This window comes from Onychostruthus taczanowskii, unplaced genomic scaffold, assembly GCF_017590055.1.
Source record: "Onychostruthus taczanowskii isolate IOZ18803 unplaced genomic scaffold, ASM1759005v1 scaffold7, whole genome shotgun sequence".
NCBI classification, from domain to species: Eukaryota; Metazoa; Chordata; class Aves; order Passeriformes; family Passeridae; genus Onychostruthus; species Onychostruthus taczanowskii.
Genome location: NW_024504786.1, coordinates 538,773 through 556,776, shown reverse-complemented (window position 1 = coordinate 556,776; position 18,004 = coordinate 538,773). Strand labels below are relative to the sequence as shown.

The following is an 18,004-nucleotide window of genomic DNA, read 5'->3' as shown; positions in this document are numbered from 1 at the left end:
ACTAAACTAAAATTCCAAACAGGTTCCTCACCTCTCCCAAATTAAATCAGCTGTAAACAGCAGTGACTTGGAAATTGTAGGTCAGCCTGCAGGCAAAATCTGACTTGTATTTGACTCATGCTTGACCCCTGTTAATAAAGCAGTGAGCAGGCATTCTGCTGATTTGGCAGGTGCATCACTTTGGGAAGGAGGGGAAGGATGAGAGACTGGGAAGGGCACATAGGTAGGAGCATTTTTCCTCAGGTTCAGGTGGCACATCATGGATAGTAGGGAAGCAGCAGTGAAAATTTCTTTCCACTAAAATAAAAAAGTAAAAATAAGGCATCAGCTGGTGGCAGGGATTCCTGCACTGGGATTTCTGTTCTCTAGACATGAAGCCAAGAATTCGAGGTCCAGTACTTTTCCCTGCTTTTTCTGTCAGTACCATGGGATAGATGAAGGCTTGAGGGTGGGAAGGTGCAGTGGCTTTAATATCTCTGGTCACACATGAATTAATTGTACAAGTTAATCAGTCTGAAGCAGCAGCACATCCAGGAACCTTTTTGGGACACTAAGGATGCTTTGGTTTTCTGTCAGGGTTGAGCAATCAAAAGTTTACTGATGGTATCTTCAGTGTGCCATCAAAGCACAGAGTTCTGAGCTTGACTGAGTTTTCTGGGGCCTTGGAAAGGTGAGGTCTGAGGAGGTGAGAGCTGGGGGTGCCCCAGTGCTGCTCAGAACTTTGACACTAAAACCATCAGTGGTTTTATCCAAATCACTTAGTCTGGGTCATAGTTCCTCCATGGCTAAATAAGGGGTCTCTTTTTGCTAATATTTACTTCAGAGGGTAGTTTGGATGAATTAATTAGTTAATGCTCCAGTGCTTTGAAGATCAAAGGCCCTGTTTCAGTTGCAGGTATTAATCCAGGCTAGAGCTGCAGGCTGTTTTACAGTTAAGAACTGATTTGTGCCAGTTGTTTACTGCAGTGCCTTGTGTCAAATCTTCTGCATTTCCTTTCCTTTTAATAAGATTTCTGTGTCTGCCTTTGATATTATAAAATTTAGATCCCAAAACTGTCCCTTGACTGTAACTAGTTTTGTGTCTGGACTAAAGAGAGAGACTTGCCATTTTATTTTAATCCTTCCTCCATGCTGAGGATCTTCCTAATTTATTCCAGGTTGAAACCTTGGCGTGAGAGCTTGTGAACTCTTTCACACCTCTCTCAGTATTGAGCTGGATCTGAAAACACTTCCCTGAAAACAAGATTTTTGGTGTTAGCACAGACACATGGCAGCACTGAGAGTCCCCACTGGTGTTAGCTTATGTTGGGATGTAAAACTGGGACGAACCAAGGGCTTGTGCAGCATGACCTGAGTGAGAGTCATCCCAGGGCACCCTGCCTTGGCCAGGAGCCTTCTTACAACAGCCCAAACACCCTGGGCTGATCAGCTCCCTGCAGCTGCACAGGTTTTTACTTGTCATGGCCCCAGCACATCCCCATTGTTGCACTCAGTTCACGTGTGGGTGAAGTTCCCAGCAGCCAGGATTTACCACGAGGCATTTCTTGCTGCATTCAAACCTTGCTGTGAACTGCTGCAGTGATCCTAAATGCTGCTGCTGTGTAAGCAGCAGGGTTAATTCCTGAAAGCTCTTGCTGTGACAGAGAGAGAAGAACTTGGTTAGGTTAAAAAATTCAGGAAGTGAGGAGCATTTTTGCGTGCTCAGAATCTCAGCTGGCCTTTCCTGGTACAAATTTTCATAAGGGAAAAAAAATCCTGTTCAAATTCATTGTTTCTGCCTGGTTCTTTGCCTGGGTGTTCTAATTCCTGCCTATTTCCACTTGTGAGCATTCCAGTGGGGATGCCAGGGTGCCTGATGATGATGCTGGTTTGGGTTTTGTCCCTCCTCAGGCCCGTCTACGTCTCCACCGTTCGCCCTCAGTCCAAGCACATCGTGGTCATCGTGGACCACGGCGCCTCTGTCACAGAGACACAGCTGCAGATTGCCAAGGATGCTGCCCAGGTGATCCTCAGCTCCATAGATGAGCACGACAAGGTGAGATTTCTCCAGGCAAGGAGCAGCTTTCCCTGGGTTTTCAGCTCTCACCCAAAGTGGTGTTTTCAGTCATGGACTCCAGTGGGTTTGGGAGCTGCCTCCAAGGGATGGCAGAGCCTTGAGCTCACTCTTGGAACCTTTCTGCTACAGGGGAAACCTTTGGGGCTGGGAAAAAAGTGATACCCACTGATCTAAAGGAAAATCTTGCACCTGAGCAATCTTTAAAGGCTCCTCCATCTCAGCAGATATTTCAGTGGTCGTCAACAGGAAGAAGAACCATGCTCCAAACATGACTCCTTCTCACATCCTAAACTGCTTTGAGCAATTCATTTCATCTCTGAGCCTCTCTTTTTGTCTTGTGAAAGTGGAAACTATTTATTCTCCTGCAGTACTGATATGAGCTGAAGCTCAACAGCTCCAAACATATAATTAGTGTTTGGAAGATTCACAGATAATTATGGTACCAGCAGAGGGCTGAGAAATCTGGGTTTGATTTCTTGCTCTGTCCCTGGTTCTCATTTGACAGTGACAAAGTCACTGTCATTTTTTTCAGAACAGACAACCATGAATTCATAAAGTGCTTCTGTAAAAAGTCTCCAGTTTGGTCTTTTAGTAACTCACTACTGGTGAGACCTTGATCAGTCTCTGTGCTTGGGTTTTCTTTTGTGAGCAGGAAGAGTTTCAGTTAAACCAAATTGAAGAAAGCTGATGATAATCTTTGCCTTAAGTCTTCTCATGAATAGTATGGGAAAACCACTTGTAGCATGGTGCTTTTAGAGAGATTTAATATGTAAAGTAATCTCACAGCTCAGCAGGATTAATAGCACTTAAATTCAAGTGTCAGAAGGTTTGTGTTAATACAGAGAATATGTTTAAGACACCTATTCCTTGGTCAGTAGCTCAGTGGTTATAGAACCTGTTACACAGGTGTCTAATTACTGCTTAATTCTGGGGCTGTCTTGCCTCAGTCATGCTCCCTAATGAAGTTTGTCACTCAGTTAATGAGTCTGGTGTGTTAGATGTCATTAAGGCATAGAGGTAACACTTGCATTGACTTATTTACAGGAAAAGCTGATGTCAGAGTCACCTTGCTTTGACTGAAACATTGAAACAACAAAGAGCTTTGCTGGGAGCAGTCCTTAGAGGAGTTGTTTGGTTTATTTTTTTTTTTTTTTTCATTTCTCTGTGCACTCCACTTCTCTCTGGGCTCTCCAGGCTTTCCTGAAAGTGCTCTCTGCTGATTCCCTGTCAGCTCTCCCTGGCCCACTCAGGCTCTGCCCAGAGTAGTGCATTGACCATTGAGAGGGAGCAGAGTGAAGCTGACTGCTGAGAAACAAAGACCCAAATCTCTTTTCCTTGAACTCCACATAATCCTTTTGAAATCTGACACATTTATGCCTCAAGCATTTCTTTTCCAGTTTTTAAACCCACGGAATCTCCTCTGTTGGCTTCTCCCAGTGTTGTGTGTCTGGGTGTGTGAAGATGATGTGTTGTGTTCTCCATGCAGGAGAGCAGGACAACTCGTGGACAGCTAATCAATGTCATTAAGCAGAAGCCCCTTCATTGTTTACAATAAGCTCTGTTTATACATTCTGACACTACTGAACACACACAATCACACATTTCTTGATTGGTGCCTCTACCTTGTCCACATGATCTGTGTGCACTTTTCAGGAGATGTGAGTGGTTATAGTCCAGTGCCTCAAGGCCCTCCTTTATCTAATTCTTGTGGTCTTTTGTTTTTCAGCCTCTTCCTTCTTAATGTAACACAATTTATGTCTTGGTAACCTTGAGGGTTCTGATAAGAATAACTAAAAACAATTTGGCTGGAGCACACTGTGGCCTGAGCTGTTCAAGCGCATTGCTCCACCTCCAGGGGAGGTGATCCCATGGGACCTCTTCCCTATGGGACCCCTTCCCCATGGAACCTGTTTCTCATGGAACCTCTTCCCCATGGGATCTCTTCCCCATGGAACCTGTTCCTCATGGGATCTGCTCCCCATGGGATCTCCTCCCCATGGGATCTCTTCCCGGCAGATCTCGGTGCTGACGGTGGCCGACGCGGTGCGGACGTGCTCCCTGGACCAGTGCTACAAGACCTTCCTGTCCCCTGCCACCAGTGAGACCAAGAGGAAGATGTCCACCTTTGTCAGCAGCATCAAGGCGTCCGACAGCTCCACGCAGCACGCCCTGGGCTTCCAGAAGGCTTTCCAGCTGCTCCGGAACACCAACAACGGCACCAGGCTCCAAGGAAGTAAGCCAGCCTCTTGTGCAAGCCAGGTTCTTTCAGGGCCTTGCCAGTGTTTTCTTAGTTCACATTCTCACTTTGGCAGAGGCCAAGGGAGTGGAGTGTGTTGAATAGGAACAAAAACGTGTTCCATCTCCTACTTTTATTTTAAGGAGCATTTCCTTGGGCTGCAGGCCACGTGAGGGGCTGTTGGATGTGTCCATTCCCTTCTCATTTGTGTGACTTGCTGCCTTGCCTTTCTTTTGAGCTGAGAGAGGAGGATGCAGGATTGATCACTGTGATAGCTGAGTTATTTCCTCAGTCTGTATGGGGGGACAGGGGGCCTTTCCAGGAAAATTGCAGCTTCTGCAGGTTCTTTTAATGAGTGCTGGCACATTTGCATATAGATGATATGCATTACTGGAATCCTGGGGAAGTGGATCCCCTAGCTTCCCAGGGCAATGGGTTGTTGAGAGTGCCAATTGTGGGTGATATTTTGTGGAATAAAAAGCTGTCCTGGCTAAATTTTCCTTCATCTCAGGGTAACCCCCCTGAACTCTGTGTACTCATTGTGAGCTTTATCCTTCCCCTTCCCAAGACTGGGGTTTTTCTGGGTGTTTTTTGTGATGAGGGTGTGGTGGAAAACATGGAAAAGATGGATGTGGAATTGAGTGGCAGATTTGCTTGCAAGGAAGCCATGGAAGGCAAATCCTGTGCTCTGAGTGCTCCTTGGATTTGAGTAACACTGGCAGTGCCAGGGCAGGGTGGAGGGAACAGCCATCTCCATCAGGATACTTGGATTATGTAACTCAGTTCCCACATCCTGGCCCTGTGCCTGCTCCAGAGAGAGCAGAACCTTCAGTGTCCCAAAGGGCAGCAGCTCAGAGGCTGTGCACAGCCAGAGAGAGGGAAAAGTCCAGGAACTGAAGTGCTTTGGAAAGAATGAGGAAATACCCCCATGCCACGTGACTTTCCTTGGGTTTATGGAATGGTGCTTTTGCTACCAAAGGTTCAGCCAATTCCTGAGCTTCAGGCCATTGGCACAGGGAGATTTTGTGTGACTGGACAAAGGATAAGGTTGGCAAGGGCAGGATTTTACCATCCTCTGGCAAAAATGATGGCGGGGAGCAACTCCAGCAAATGCAAAATGAATAGTGCAGTCCTGCTGCAGCTGGCTGGGATAAGATGAATTTGTCATCAGGACTTATTCCAAGAACATCAGCTGAGGAGTCTTGGAGTTTCCTCCTGCTTATTCCCTATTCCTGGCAGTGTCTGTGCCTGCTCCAGAGAGAGCAGAACCTTCAGTGTCCCAAAGGGCAGCAGCTCAGAGGCTGTGCACAGCCAGAGAGAGGGAAAAGTCCAGGAACTGAAGTGCTTTGGAAAGAATGAGGAAATACCCCCATGCCACGTGACTTTCCTTGGGTTTATGGAATGGTGCTTTTGCTACCAAAGGTTCAGCCAATTCCTGAGCTTCAGGCCATTGGCACAGGGAGATTTTGTGTGACTGGACAAAGGATAAGGTTGGCAAGGGCAGGATTTTACCATCCTCTGGCAAAAATGATGGCGGGGAGCAACTCCAGCAAATGCAAAATGAACAGTGCAGTGCTGCTGCAGCTGGCTGGGATAAGATGAATTTGTCATCAGGACTTATTCCAAGAACATCAGCTGAGGAGTCTTGGAGCATCCTCCTGCTTATTCCCTTTTCCTGGAAGTGTCCAAGGCCAGCTTGGACAGGGCTTGGAGCACCCTGGGATAGTGGAAGGTGTCCCTGCCCATGGCAGTGGTAGGATGAGATGGGCTTTAAGGTCCCTCCCAACCCAAACCATTCCAGGATTCCATGTTTTTATGTTTGGCACTGTTTTGTATTAGGATTAGAAGTTTTGGCATATTCACACTTCACTAGGTTTCATATCAAACAACTATTTTGGGGCAGAAGCACAGAAAGTTAAAATGCAAATGCTTTGGGTTTAGGTTTTCTCTACATGTGGAAGATTGTGAAGATCTAACGTGCTTATAACGAGTTTCAGAATTCCTGGGGTGAGACACAATAGGTTTGAGAAGAGGATGTTTATAAAATATGTCTCATTTTCTTGTAAATAATCTTTTCATCTTTTTAAAAAAGAAAAACAAACCCAGCAAAAAAAAAAAAAAAAATCCTTCATTTCACTGTTAATTTTCTAACATCCTGTTCCCAGAGAACAATGTGTGGGTGTGTCAGGGAAGCTGTTGAGATACAGCCTCAATCCCAAATTCACACTCACAGCCAGAAGGGAGCTGCTGGTGTGAGATGAAAGAACTGTGCTGTTAAACACATCTGGATTTTCTGCTTCACGTCCTACTGCAGTCCTGCTCAGCACATCCTCATCCCAAAAGGCTCCAAAAATGCTCCAAAAGCTGCTTGCTCTGGTCCCTCATGAAGATTTAGGACTGGCCCCTTGAGGCTGCAGCACCATGCCTGGCTGCAGATAAAATATCTCTGCTGTAGCCTAGGAAACACAGCAACAATTTTCCTTAAACTCCACCCAAAGCTGCTTTAATACCTGTCTTTGCTTTTTTCCCTACTTTTAGCCCTTACAAAAAACTAAGGTAGAAATTTCCCCAAATTAACAGCCCCTCCTGTTTGTGTCAAAATCTTGTTCTGGCTGAAATTCTGGTCAAGCCACAAGGACAAAATGTACAAGTCAAAGCACAACTGATACCTGTTTAATAAACCAGTACAGCAAATCCACCAAAAATCCAGGTGAAACAAGAAAGTTGGGACATGACAACATCAGCCCAGTGCTCTGGATTTTCTGTGGATGATTTTGATCTGTATGTTCATTATAAACACAAACCACTCTCAGTGCTGAGATAAATGTGATGGAACAGGTTGGGGAGTCAGCACAGGGCTGTGAATTGTTGTGTTCAAAGGCTTTGGGGCAGGACTTTGGCCAGGAACATCCTCAGCCTGAAAAACATGTTCCAGGGAAAGTGTGAGGGGCCAGGTCACATCCCACAGAATTCACAGAATTCCCAAGCTTTCTGCTCTGCCCTGCTCCATGGAGGGCATCCTGTGCAGGTCCATGCCTTAGGATTGCAGGGTGAAAGGAGAATAGAGGGGCAGGAGATGAAAGGTGCAGGTTTTGACCTTGTGGAGCCTTTTCCATGGAAATGGAGCAGCTGCTCCAGGTGCTGGATCTGTGTGCTCCTGTCTGGAGGCAGCCAAGCTCCTCACATGGAGGTGAGAAGGATCCAGGGAGACCTTAGTGCCTAAAGGGGTCCAGGAGAGCTGGAGAGGGACTGGGGGCAAGGGATGGAGGGGCAGGACACAGGGAATGGCTTCTACTGCCAGAGGGCAGGGATGCATGGGAGATTGGGAATGAATTTCTGGCTGGGAGGGTGGGGAGGGGCTGGGATGGAATTTCCAGAGCAGCTGTGGCTGCCCCTGGATCCCTGGCAGTGCCCAAGGCCAGGCTGGACAGGGCTTGGAGCAGCCTGGGACAGTGGGAGGTGGCACTTGGATGGGGTTGAAGGTCCCTTCCATCCCAAACCATTCCATGACTCCAAAGCCAGAAGGTTCCTGTGGGGTTTGCTCAGGAGAACAAGCCCCATGCTCCTGGGTGGCCGACAGGACCAAAGCAAACACAGGTTTGGTGAGTGCCAAGGGTGAAACTTGAGCACCAAAGGCTGGAATCCATGTGGCTGCAGTGTGTTCATCCCCTGGAGGTGCTGTGGATCCCTGGGAAGCTGCTGTGGGCAGATTTCAGGGCTCTCAGCACGAGAGTTAAAGCCCTGATGCGCTTTGTGCTGTGTCTGTGATTGTGTTTCAGATACTGACATGGTCATCATTTATCTCTCGGCTGGGATCACATCAAAAGAGTCCTCAGAAGATGATAAAAAAACCACTCTGCGTGTCATCAACGAAGAAAACAGCTTCCTCAATAACTCAGTGATGATCCTCACTTATGCCCTCATGAATGGTGAGAGATGCTTGTGATTTCCAGGCCATAAAATTCCCTTTCCTGGCACAACACAGCTCGTTTATTAAACTCATTCCAGGGTAATTCCAGGCCTTACTGGGAGCAGTTTGTTCATGGATTTTGGCACATTTCATCCAGAAGCTGCATCCAGATGTTGTTACTTTGGTTTATAGCTGTGCCACTCTATCTTTGTGTATCCCAGTGCAGCTACAGGGATATAAAATATTGAGGCCTGGATTGTCCAGACTGAGTTAAATTTGTTAATTATTGCAACTGCAAACCTTCCTGGGGGCTTCCAGGGTCAGCAAGCTGGGATTAAATGTGACTTCATCAGCCAGGGAGGGTGAATGGGAGATCAAACCAAGTCTGAAATGCTTTGATAACCTGGGAACCAACCTGACAGTGAAGTTAAACATGAAGATCACCCACCCATTTTCCAAAAAAGCATTTTCAGCACGAAGGCAGTTTGTTGTATTATTGAAAATAGCCAAGGAAATGAATGTTTAACCCAATATATGATTTGGTTGTAAATTTAAATACTCATTTGAGACTGGGGTGTGCAAAAGGCTTTGATTTGTGTGCAGGAGTTGAGCCTGGGACTTGAGTGAAGTGTGAAACTGGAATGATTCAGCTGGAGAACAAAGGCTGTTATCTCCAGGGCTGAGGATTGCTCCTGGTCCTGCCTGTGGGCGAGCCACCAGTGGAGAACAAAGAGCTGTCCTGTGGATTTATGGGGCACACAGCTCTTTGCACCAAGGGCTTTGTTTAAAGGGGGGATGTGAACAGCATGGCAAATCTTTTGCACTGTGCAGCAGTAGGAGAGAGGCAATCTCTTTACATTTGGTGTTAGTAATTAATTTTCCTCAAACCAATCTTTAAGCACCGAAATAAGAATATAGAATTTTCAGTGCTGTGATACAGAGTATGGATCATTCCTTTGGAGCAGGATGCAGGAGCCTGGATGGAAATGAAGCCTGTTTGACCTGTTTGCTTGTGCTTTGTGCCCCTGCAGAGGGGGTGACAGGGCTGAAGGAGCTGGCCTTCCTGCGGGACCTGGCTGAGCAGAACTCGGCCAAGTACGGCGTGCCCGACCGCAGCGCCCTGCCCGTCACCAAGGGCAGCATGATGGTCCTCAACCAGCTCAGCAACCTGGAGACCACCGTGGGCAGGTTCTACACCAACCTGCCCAACAGGATGATTGATGAGGCCGTGTTCAGCCTGCCCTTCTCAGATGAGATGGGGGATGGTGAGTAAAAGCATCAGGGATCAGGTTCTCTTTGCTTTCGTGCCCCCACAAACACTGTAATCCTATGTCATAGCTGAGATGGAGACAATACAAATAACTCCATTTTCAGAAGGCTTCAAACTGTTATTATTCTGGCATGCATGCTTTTTATGCATCCTTACAAAACTCAGAAGTTTGCACTTTACTCATTGGTCACAAGACAAAAAAAAAGTGCTCATTGGAATAGTTGCAGGTTTCTCATATTTATCCTTCTTTCTTTCTTGGTTTCTATGTCAACAACCTTGACAGGAAATTCTTTCAGGGGTGAACATGGATCCTCTTCTCAAACTTCTCTCTGGCTTTCAGAAGTTACTGTAAAACCTCTTCCACAACCCTACAAGTTTTTGGTTCTAGGTGTGTTTCCAAGCCTTGTGGTCTGTAGCATTTTCATCTGCAGAAGGTTTAGTTGCGAAAAAAGTGGTAACAAGACATGGAGTCAACAGATTGTTTGGATTCTTGTGGTGCAATTTGTTCCTCTGTGTGAGTACATAGGAGCAAATAATCCATAATTTAATCTGTGGAAAGGAATTCTTTGTACTGGAGGGAGATAGGTAGAATGGCATCCATGTCACCCTGTGTAAGAGCAGAATAAAAGCAGCCTTGCAAATGGCACAAGGAGAGATTGTTAATTATTGTTAATTATTGTCCCAAGCTGGCCACCCTCAGCCCTTCTTTAGCTTCAGCACACCTGGACTGTTCTGAGACCCAAACTGAATTTAAGGCTGTTCCTGAGGAAATCTGAGTCTGAGCTTTTTCTCTTTCCTGCATTCCCTCCCTCAGTGATTAATCTCTGTTCTTGCTCTCTCCCAAAGCCATATCCAAGGGAAAATGGGAGCAACAAAGGATTGGGAATGGTACAAATAGATGGGTTTGTCTTACAGGGATTTCAGAGTGTACTTAAAGGCTTGTACATGCAAATGAGTTTTATATTGGGGTGAGGGAAGAGCTGCTGAGTTTCCAAACAGTGGTGGAGAAAATAGGAGTAAGGTGTTGCAGAGTTCTCACCTCAGGGATGAGATCAATCCCAAACTGTTGGGTAATTATGGATATGATTCCCAGCACAGTGGCAATACTGGAATTTAGTTAAGCAGAGATTTAATATTCTAGTTATGCATTAGGTGAGAAACAACTCATCCCAACTGTTGCTTTACAAGGACAAAGTAATTTCCTTCTTCTTCCATCCAATTTTTAATGGCCTTAAATTCTGTTAAAGAAAGAGAATACTCTGTTGGCTTTTCACACAAATTTATTTCATATCTATAAGGAATCCACTTGGAGACTGACAGCCCCTTAAACACCAGTTGTGGTGTGTGTTCTAATAAATTGATGAATATACTTCAGGCCACTATCAGGAACACAGGTTAATTAGGGAGAATGGCTGACAACAGCCACACTCCACAGAACCCTGCTGAGCTTCCCTGGCCATATTCCAGCAAGGAATAGATACAAAATTTAATTGTGTAACATCTCAAAATGCTCACTTTCCTCTCAAAATAATGAGCCAGATGATTTTTCTGATGGTTTTGTGGTGTTTCTCTCCCTCCAAGGCCTGATAATGACTGTCAGTAAACCCTGTTACTTTGGGAACCTCCTGCTGGGAATTGTTGGAGTAGATGTTAACCTTGCCTATATCTTGGAAGATGTCACCTATTACCAGGATTCCTTGGGATCCTACACCTTCCTCATTGATAATAAAGGTAATTTTGACTCAGATCATCTCCTCTAGTTTATTATCCTAAATATATCCTATAAATTATTATTTAATTATCCTTAGATAATTTCTCCTCTAGTTCCACTGAGCTTGTGAATTACCAATTCTGAATTCTCACATTTCTGGGTAATGAATGATAATATTTATTAAAAGTTTAATTGCATGTTGTTGGTTAGTTCTGCCTGAATGTTGCTGGAGATTTTAGGTGGATTCATGACATGAAACTTCTGTCCTGGAGATCTGATTTGGAAACTCTTGCTGTGGGGATTTCCTACACTTGTGACATCCGAGGATTTCTGGGAAAGAGGGAAAACTGGTGTTAATGTGTGTGCCCAGCTCTTTCCCTCTGATCCAGCTTATTTTGTTGCTGAATTTTTCAAGCTGGTTTTCATTTACAACCCCTTTGATGACGAGATTGTTTGGTCACTGCCATCTTTGCCAAAATTCTGTGTGATTACTGTATATTTGTTTTCCCCCCTAAAATGTCTATCCCAGGCTTGGTTTTGCAATGCATTCCACGTTTGGGGCTGTGTGTTTGTTTTTTAGGGTACACTCTGATGCACCCCTCCCTGACCAGGCCCTACCTGCTGTCTGAGCCTCCCCTCCACACAGACATCATCCACTACGAGAACATTCCCAAATTCGAGCTGGTGCGCCAGAACATCCTCAGGTAAGGAATGGATGCAGCTCCCAAATGAGCAGCACTGGGAGTATTTCTAGAGGAGTTTTAAGAGTATATAAGGTAAAATTCCTTTTCCTACAGTATCTGGATACTTGGATGAATTTTTTTCCCCCATTAGCAATTCTGGTTTGATTTTTCCTCCCAACTTTTTTCAGTTGTCATTTATTGTGTAGTGTTTCCCAGCTGATCTGGGGAGTATTCCTTCTAATCTCTCTTCTCTGTCAGGAAGATTTCCCACTATTTGGTCTCGGTTTTTCTTTATCCTTTGCCTAATCTGAGAATTTTAAGCTCAAAATGTGAGGGTACATAAGTGCGTTTGCGGCACACACAGGCTTTCCTTCACCAAGCACAAAGTTGTCATTTATTGTGTAGTGTTTCCCAGCTGATCTGGGGAGTATTCCTTCTAATCTCTCTTCTCTGTCAGGAAGATTTCCCACTATTTGGTCTGGGTTTTTCTTTATCCTTTGCCTATTCTGAGAATTTTAAGCTAAAAATGTGAGGGTACATAAGTGCCTTTGCGGCACACACAGTTAACAGTTAATTCCTTCAATTCTTATGATAATTATATAAGCACACAATAGAAGGATTCTGCTGAAGTCCTAACAGTTTTGCTCAGTGTTTAATAAACTGCTGGATGTTTTATCTGCCACTGCAGCATTCCCTTGGGCAGCCAGATCATCACAGTTCCTGTGAACTCCTCGCTGTCCTGGCACGTCAACAAGCTGAGGGAAATTGGGAAAGAAGCCTACAATGTCAGCTATGCCTGGAAAATGGTGAGGACAGCAAGTGTGGGATGGCACAGAGGGAATTCCTGGCTCTGATAGTGTCCTTCCTTCAGTCTGGGGATATCTGATCACTAATCTCAGCCCGGGGGTTAAAATGGAATCTGAGGTTAAACATAATCCAGGTGAATTCACTGATGCCAGCAAGAATTGGTTGCTTTGTGCCAACAAACTCAAGAAGATACTTGTGGATCATTTCACAGCATTAAGTTAAATCCAACCTGAAGGATTAAGCTGAGCAGTTTTAAGAGATTAAATCTATCATTGTTTAACAGAAATTCACACAGGAAGGTGTCTGGAGCTGGTTTTCTAAGATTTTAAGATTGCTGCATTTAATAGCAAACTCCCTTTGCAGAGCAGCTGGGGCACTCCAAGGTTTCCTGGTCTGGTGTAATTTAGAGTCCTTAAAATACCTAAAGCAGTAAAACACGTGGCACATGCAGCACACAATTAAGAGTGGAAATAATAAAATCTTGCATTTGAGAGTTAATTTGTCTGTACTCTCCATAAAGGTAACACCAGTGTGTGCCCAGCAACTGGAAACCTGCAGCCTCTCCTCTGTTAATGGCAAAACATCCATGAAACAGTGTTAGAATTAGAAATTCTTGCTAATTGAGCAACAAAATGAAAGTCTTGTTTGGTTTCCAGGAAAAAAAAATACAGCATTTTTATTTTCTGTGTTAATCATGGCAAAGATTTTTTTGTAGAACTCAGTGAGTCCGAGACAGGAAATCTGTTCATCCCCAACGCTTTGGTTCTGTTTGGTCACTGGCTGGTGTTTTGCAGGTGCAGGACACATCCTTCATCCTGTGTGTGGTGGTGATCCAGCCAGAAATTCCCGTGAAGCAGCTGAAGAACCTCAACACTGTCCCCAGCAGCAAACTGCTCTACCACAGGCTGGACCTGCTGGGCCAGCCCAACGCCTGCCTGCACTTCAAGCAGCTGGCCACCCTGGGTGAGAGCCTCTGCCAGCCTGGCCTGGCCACCCCAGGGACACAGCAGCACCCAGCTTGGGAAAAACCTCCAGGATTCAGTCCCAGCTGTGCCCAATCCCCACCCTGTCCCCAGCCCAGAGCACTGAGTGTCACCTCCAGGGATGGGCACTCCAGACCTCCCTGGGCAGTTCCAATGCCTGACCACCCTTTCCATGGGGAATTCCTGCTGCTGTCCAGCCTGAGCCACCCCTAGCACAGTCACACCTCCTGTGTGTTTCTGTGGAGTGTGGCAGCACAAAGTAAAGCTCTTCTCACAAAACTTCTTCCCTTGAGAAGGTTTTATTTCCAAGGCCGATTTTCTGATCAGCTTTTACCTTCTCACAGCTCTCCTTGCTCGGTGCTGAGCTCTTCCAGAACCACAGCAGAGCCTGAGCTGGATCCCACAGGGATCATGGAGCCCAGCTCTGAGGGAAGGGCCCACCCAGGGATCCAATTCATAACTTAGTTACCATCAGCACCAGGTTTTAACCAACAAATTTACTTTTTGTAGGATGAATGAGTGGGGCTGCTGGTCAGAGTAGGAGATAAATGCCCTGGGAGTCCAGCAGGATCCCTGACAGTGCAGTGGGAGCAGTGGAGGTGTCTCACCAAGCTTAACCCAAGTCCTCTCCTGGCTCTGAAGCACCTTCCTGAGCAGTAGCAGAGTAGGATGAAGTCCCAGCCAGTTGTGCAGGACTCTGCTGCTCTTTTGCTTTGGATTCATGGGAGTTTTCCACTGCCAGAAGCATTGAATACCTTCAGAGGCAGAAGTTAAGCTTGTTGGGCAGAAGGAGAACTTCAGTGCTCTGATGGTTTCCAGACCCTCCTCACCTGCTTCAAAGCTCTCAGGTTTTGATAGGCTGAAGTGATTCTGCTCTTCCTGACTGATTTCAAACATTGCTGGGGAAAAGGGAGAATCTCCATGGCAGTTCCAGTGTCTGGGAAGGATGGAGAACTCAAAACCCAGAAATATCCCAAGAACAGAGAGGTTTTACATAAACATCATACACTGCAAGCTGTCATATTTAGGTATAGCCTTGGGAGGTCCCTAAAATCTGTACTATAAGAAGTTCTTGTAGCAGGGTTTGAAGGTCTCCTGGTGAATTAGTGGCACAGTTGTGAGATTTTTCTTAGCTCTTTGGAGCCCTGCAGAATAGCTCAGTGAGATCAGACTAGAGGAGGGACCTGACAAACCTGTGGAAATTGCTTTGCCAGTTGTTTAAAACACAGGGATTTTTTTTCTTTAATGTGGTGCCTAATCTTGATTGTCTTATATCTAGAAAGATATAAATGGACAAAATCCCAAAAATGCAGTACTAAGCTGTCAAGTGGAAAAACTTCTCGTAAGCAAAATCAGAAGATTTGCTCTGGGAAGCAGATGAAGGACTGGAGTAGAAGTTTGGAAGTGGGGACTGCAGCACATATGTGGGGATGTGTTTGAGAGGAATGTGACTATAAGCAGAGCACTTCACATACTGCACTGCAGTTGCTCCTCTGGAGACCATTCCACACAGGGAATTTGGGTTCCATGGGTCACATCCTCAGGAAAGATCTTCTCAACCCCCTGCCCTGCACCATCATAATAATTTCTCTCTTTTAAAAAGGAAAAGCTGTCTGGTTTTGCAGATTTTGCATGACGAAAGTTTGCTTTTGAGTTTGTTCTGGAAACCACTCCAGACAGCTGCACTTTTATTGGGGAGCTCCTCTTCTGCACTTGGGATTCTCCAGATGCTCATTCCTGGAACTGAAAATGCTCATTTTCATTTTCCTCTGGGATATCTAACCTAAACAGGGATACTTAATTTCTTCTTTAGCCCATCATGTTTTCTTAAGGAAAAACAGCTTCTGTAATCTCACAGAAAGCAGTAATTCAGAAATTATTGAGGCTTTGGGAACAAGGGCATTAAATACCAAATGACACACGGACATCAGAGGAGGGGGCTGATGCTGTGACTTCTGTGTTTTGAGGCAAGAAGGGGAGGAGTTCATGTTCAGCCTGAGTTTAGGAGGAAACTCTGCTGGAAGTGCTCTGGGTTGGGTGGAAAAATGGATGTTTCCTGCCCTCCCTCTCAGTCCAGAGCATCCTGCAGGAGCTGGGTGTCATAGTTGAGATGGAGACAATACAGAGCAACACACTCCATTTTCAGAAGGCTTCAATCTGTTTTATTCTGGCATGCATGCTTTTTTATACATTCTTACACAACTCAGAAGTTTACACTTTATTCATTTAGTCACAAAAGACAAAGTGCTCATTGGAATAGTTACAGGTTTCTCTTATTTATCCTTCTTTCTGTCTTGGTTTCCATGCCAGTCGGTCTTGGTAGGAAATTCTTTCAGGTGTGAACATGGATCCTCTTCTCAAACTTCTCTCTGGCTCACAGAAGTCACTGTAAAACCTGTTCCACAGTTGGGAAGGTTTGGTCACAGTTGGTCACACACTTTGTGTGCTGAGGTGTGGGAGAGCAGCGGGGTCATCCCTGCCACAAGGACAGCACGTCAGGGACCCTCCCGTGGTACAAACACCTCACCTGCCATATGTACAGCTCATCACGCTGAAATTCCTGGTGCTTTGGTGTTTGCAGAGAGCCCCACAGTGATGCTGTCTGCAGGCAGCTTCTCCTCCCCCTACGAGCACCTGAGCCAGCCCGAGACCAAGCGGATGGTGGAGCACTACACGGCCTACCTGAGCGACAACACGCGCCTCATCGCCAACCCCGGCCTCAAGGTGGGCACCAGCAATCCCCAAATCCCAGCAGTTTGCATTGGGAGGGACCTTAAAGCCCATCTCATCCCATCCCTGCCGTGGCCAGCACCTTCTACTAGCCCAGGGTGCTCCTGGTGCCTCAGGATTCTGGCTTTTCTATTTTTCATGTATTTGTGGTCCTGCAGTTCTTTAGTGCATAACTCCAAACTCCATGTTCAGTGGGAGCTGCTGCTGTCCCATTTTGGGCAGACACAATTCCTCTCCAGGCCTGGCAATCGGGGACTCCTCACTGCCTCAGGCCCCAGAGATGGAAACAAAAGGGAGTTGGGGGAGCAGACTTGGAGTGAATGGCTTCATTACCTGAAGCTGTAATTGGAAAATTAACCCCCAATATGCAAATGGACCAAACTTATAAAAGTGTGAAAATTTGTGTCCCATGGTCTGTTTTTGGATGTAGCCCCTTGGGGAGACTTTGTCTGCCCTAAAGGTACCAGAAGGCCCTTTAATAATTAGAACTGCTTTTTATTCCCTTAATTTTGGCCTCTGCTTCTAGGTAAGCCCCAAAATAGGCATCACTCCAAGCTGGCTTTGGATACTTTCAGGCATCCAGGGGCAGCCATAGCTTCTCTGGACAATCTCACACTCCCAGCCTGGAATTCCTTCCCAATATCTGATCTAAGAGAGGGCAGGACTTTGTTGAAACAAACACAAAAAAAGTTAAAACCACGCTAAGTTCTTAGCAGAAACACCTTGGTGTTCCTAGGCATACAATTGAGAAATCTCTATTTTCTGTGTGAGCAGCACAATATTTACATTTACCCCAAGTTAAGAAAAGCCACAGAGATAACACCACCAATATTTCACTCCAATAATCTGCTTGGAATGTCTGGAGCGAGAAGCCTTGAACCAAGTAATTGAGGCGCGATGATCCCCGATGGCTCTCGGGGAAGCGTTTATTATCCTGCCATGCAAGTGCTGCAGGAACCCTGCCAGCTCTGCCTTTGTTTTGCAGTTCTCTGTCAGGAATGAAGTAATGGCAACCAGTCACGGCACGGATGAATGGATGACCCAGATGGAGATCAGTGGCCTCAACAGTTACATTGTCAGGCGTTACATAGCAACCCCCAATGGGGTGCTGCGCATCTACCCCGGCTCCCTCATGGACAAAGCATTTGATCCCACCAGGAGACAATGGTGAGTTTTTAGGGTCCCCAAAGCAAAGCTTTGAATCATCTCCGAGGGCAAGAAGGGAAATATTTAGAGTTGATTTCGTTTTTGGAGTTGATTTTGTAGCCTGTGGGTTGTTTGGTTTTGGTTTTTTTTTAATTTAGTTGAAAATGTTTTCAGCATGGGGAAAAAGTTCAGAGCCTAAATGCAGTTCAAACATTTATTGGTTCTAATTTCAGGCCTTTTTATTTTGTGGGGTAGTTGGTGTTTCATAGCCCAGCTATGGCAGATGGAGACATAAATATTCAGAAAATGAGCATCCCCTTCAGGGATTAGCTAATTCAGGAGTGTTTGAGCTCCTTGGGCTCTTTTTGGTTGTTCATATCTGAGCCTTTTTGTTTGTTTACTGTGGGTTTCCTCACTGCTTTCAAGGAGGGGTTAATTATGCAGCAGCATCTGATTTGGGCAGAGAGCTGGG

The 18,004-nt window shown here is 45.7% G+C and overlaps 1 protein-coding gene across 1 annotated transcript in view; it reads left to right on the top strand.

Annotated features, from left to right (window-relative positions):
• CACHD1 (cache domain containing 1) overlaps window positions 1–18,004 on the top strand; it is a 54,010-nt gene that overhangs the window by 20,474 nt on the left and 15,532 nt on the right. Inside the window, exons 4-13 of the mRNA XM_041421774.1 lie at window positions 1,891–2,035; window positions 4,073–4,289; window positions 8,072–8,221; window positions 9,234–9,467; window positions 11,054–11,203; window positions 11,764–11,887; window positions 12,555–12,672; window positions 13,468–13,636; window positions 16,238–16,380; window positions 17,372–17,553. Coding sequence (XP_041277708.1) covers window positions 1,891–2,035; window positions 4,073–4,289; window positions 8,072–8,221; window positions 9,234–9,467; window positions 11,054–11,203; window positions 11,764–11,887; window positions 12,555–12,672; window positions 13,468–13,636; window positions 16,238–16,380; window positions 17,372–17,553 — 1,632 coding nt within the window. The remainder of the gene's footprint in view (window positions 1–1,890; window positions 2,036–4,072; window positions 4,290–8,071; window positions 8,222–9,233; window positions 9,468–11,053; window positions 11,204–11,763; window positions 11,888–12,554; window positions 12,673–13,467; window positions 13,637–16,237; window positions 16,381–17,371; window positions 17,554–18,004) is intronic.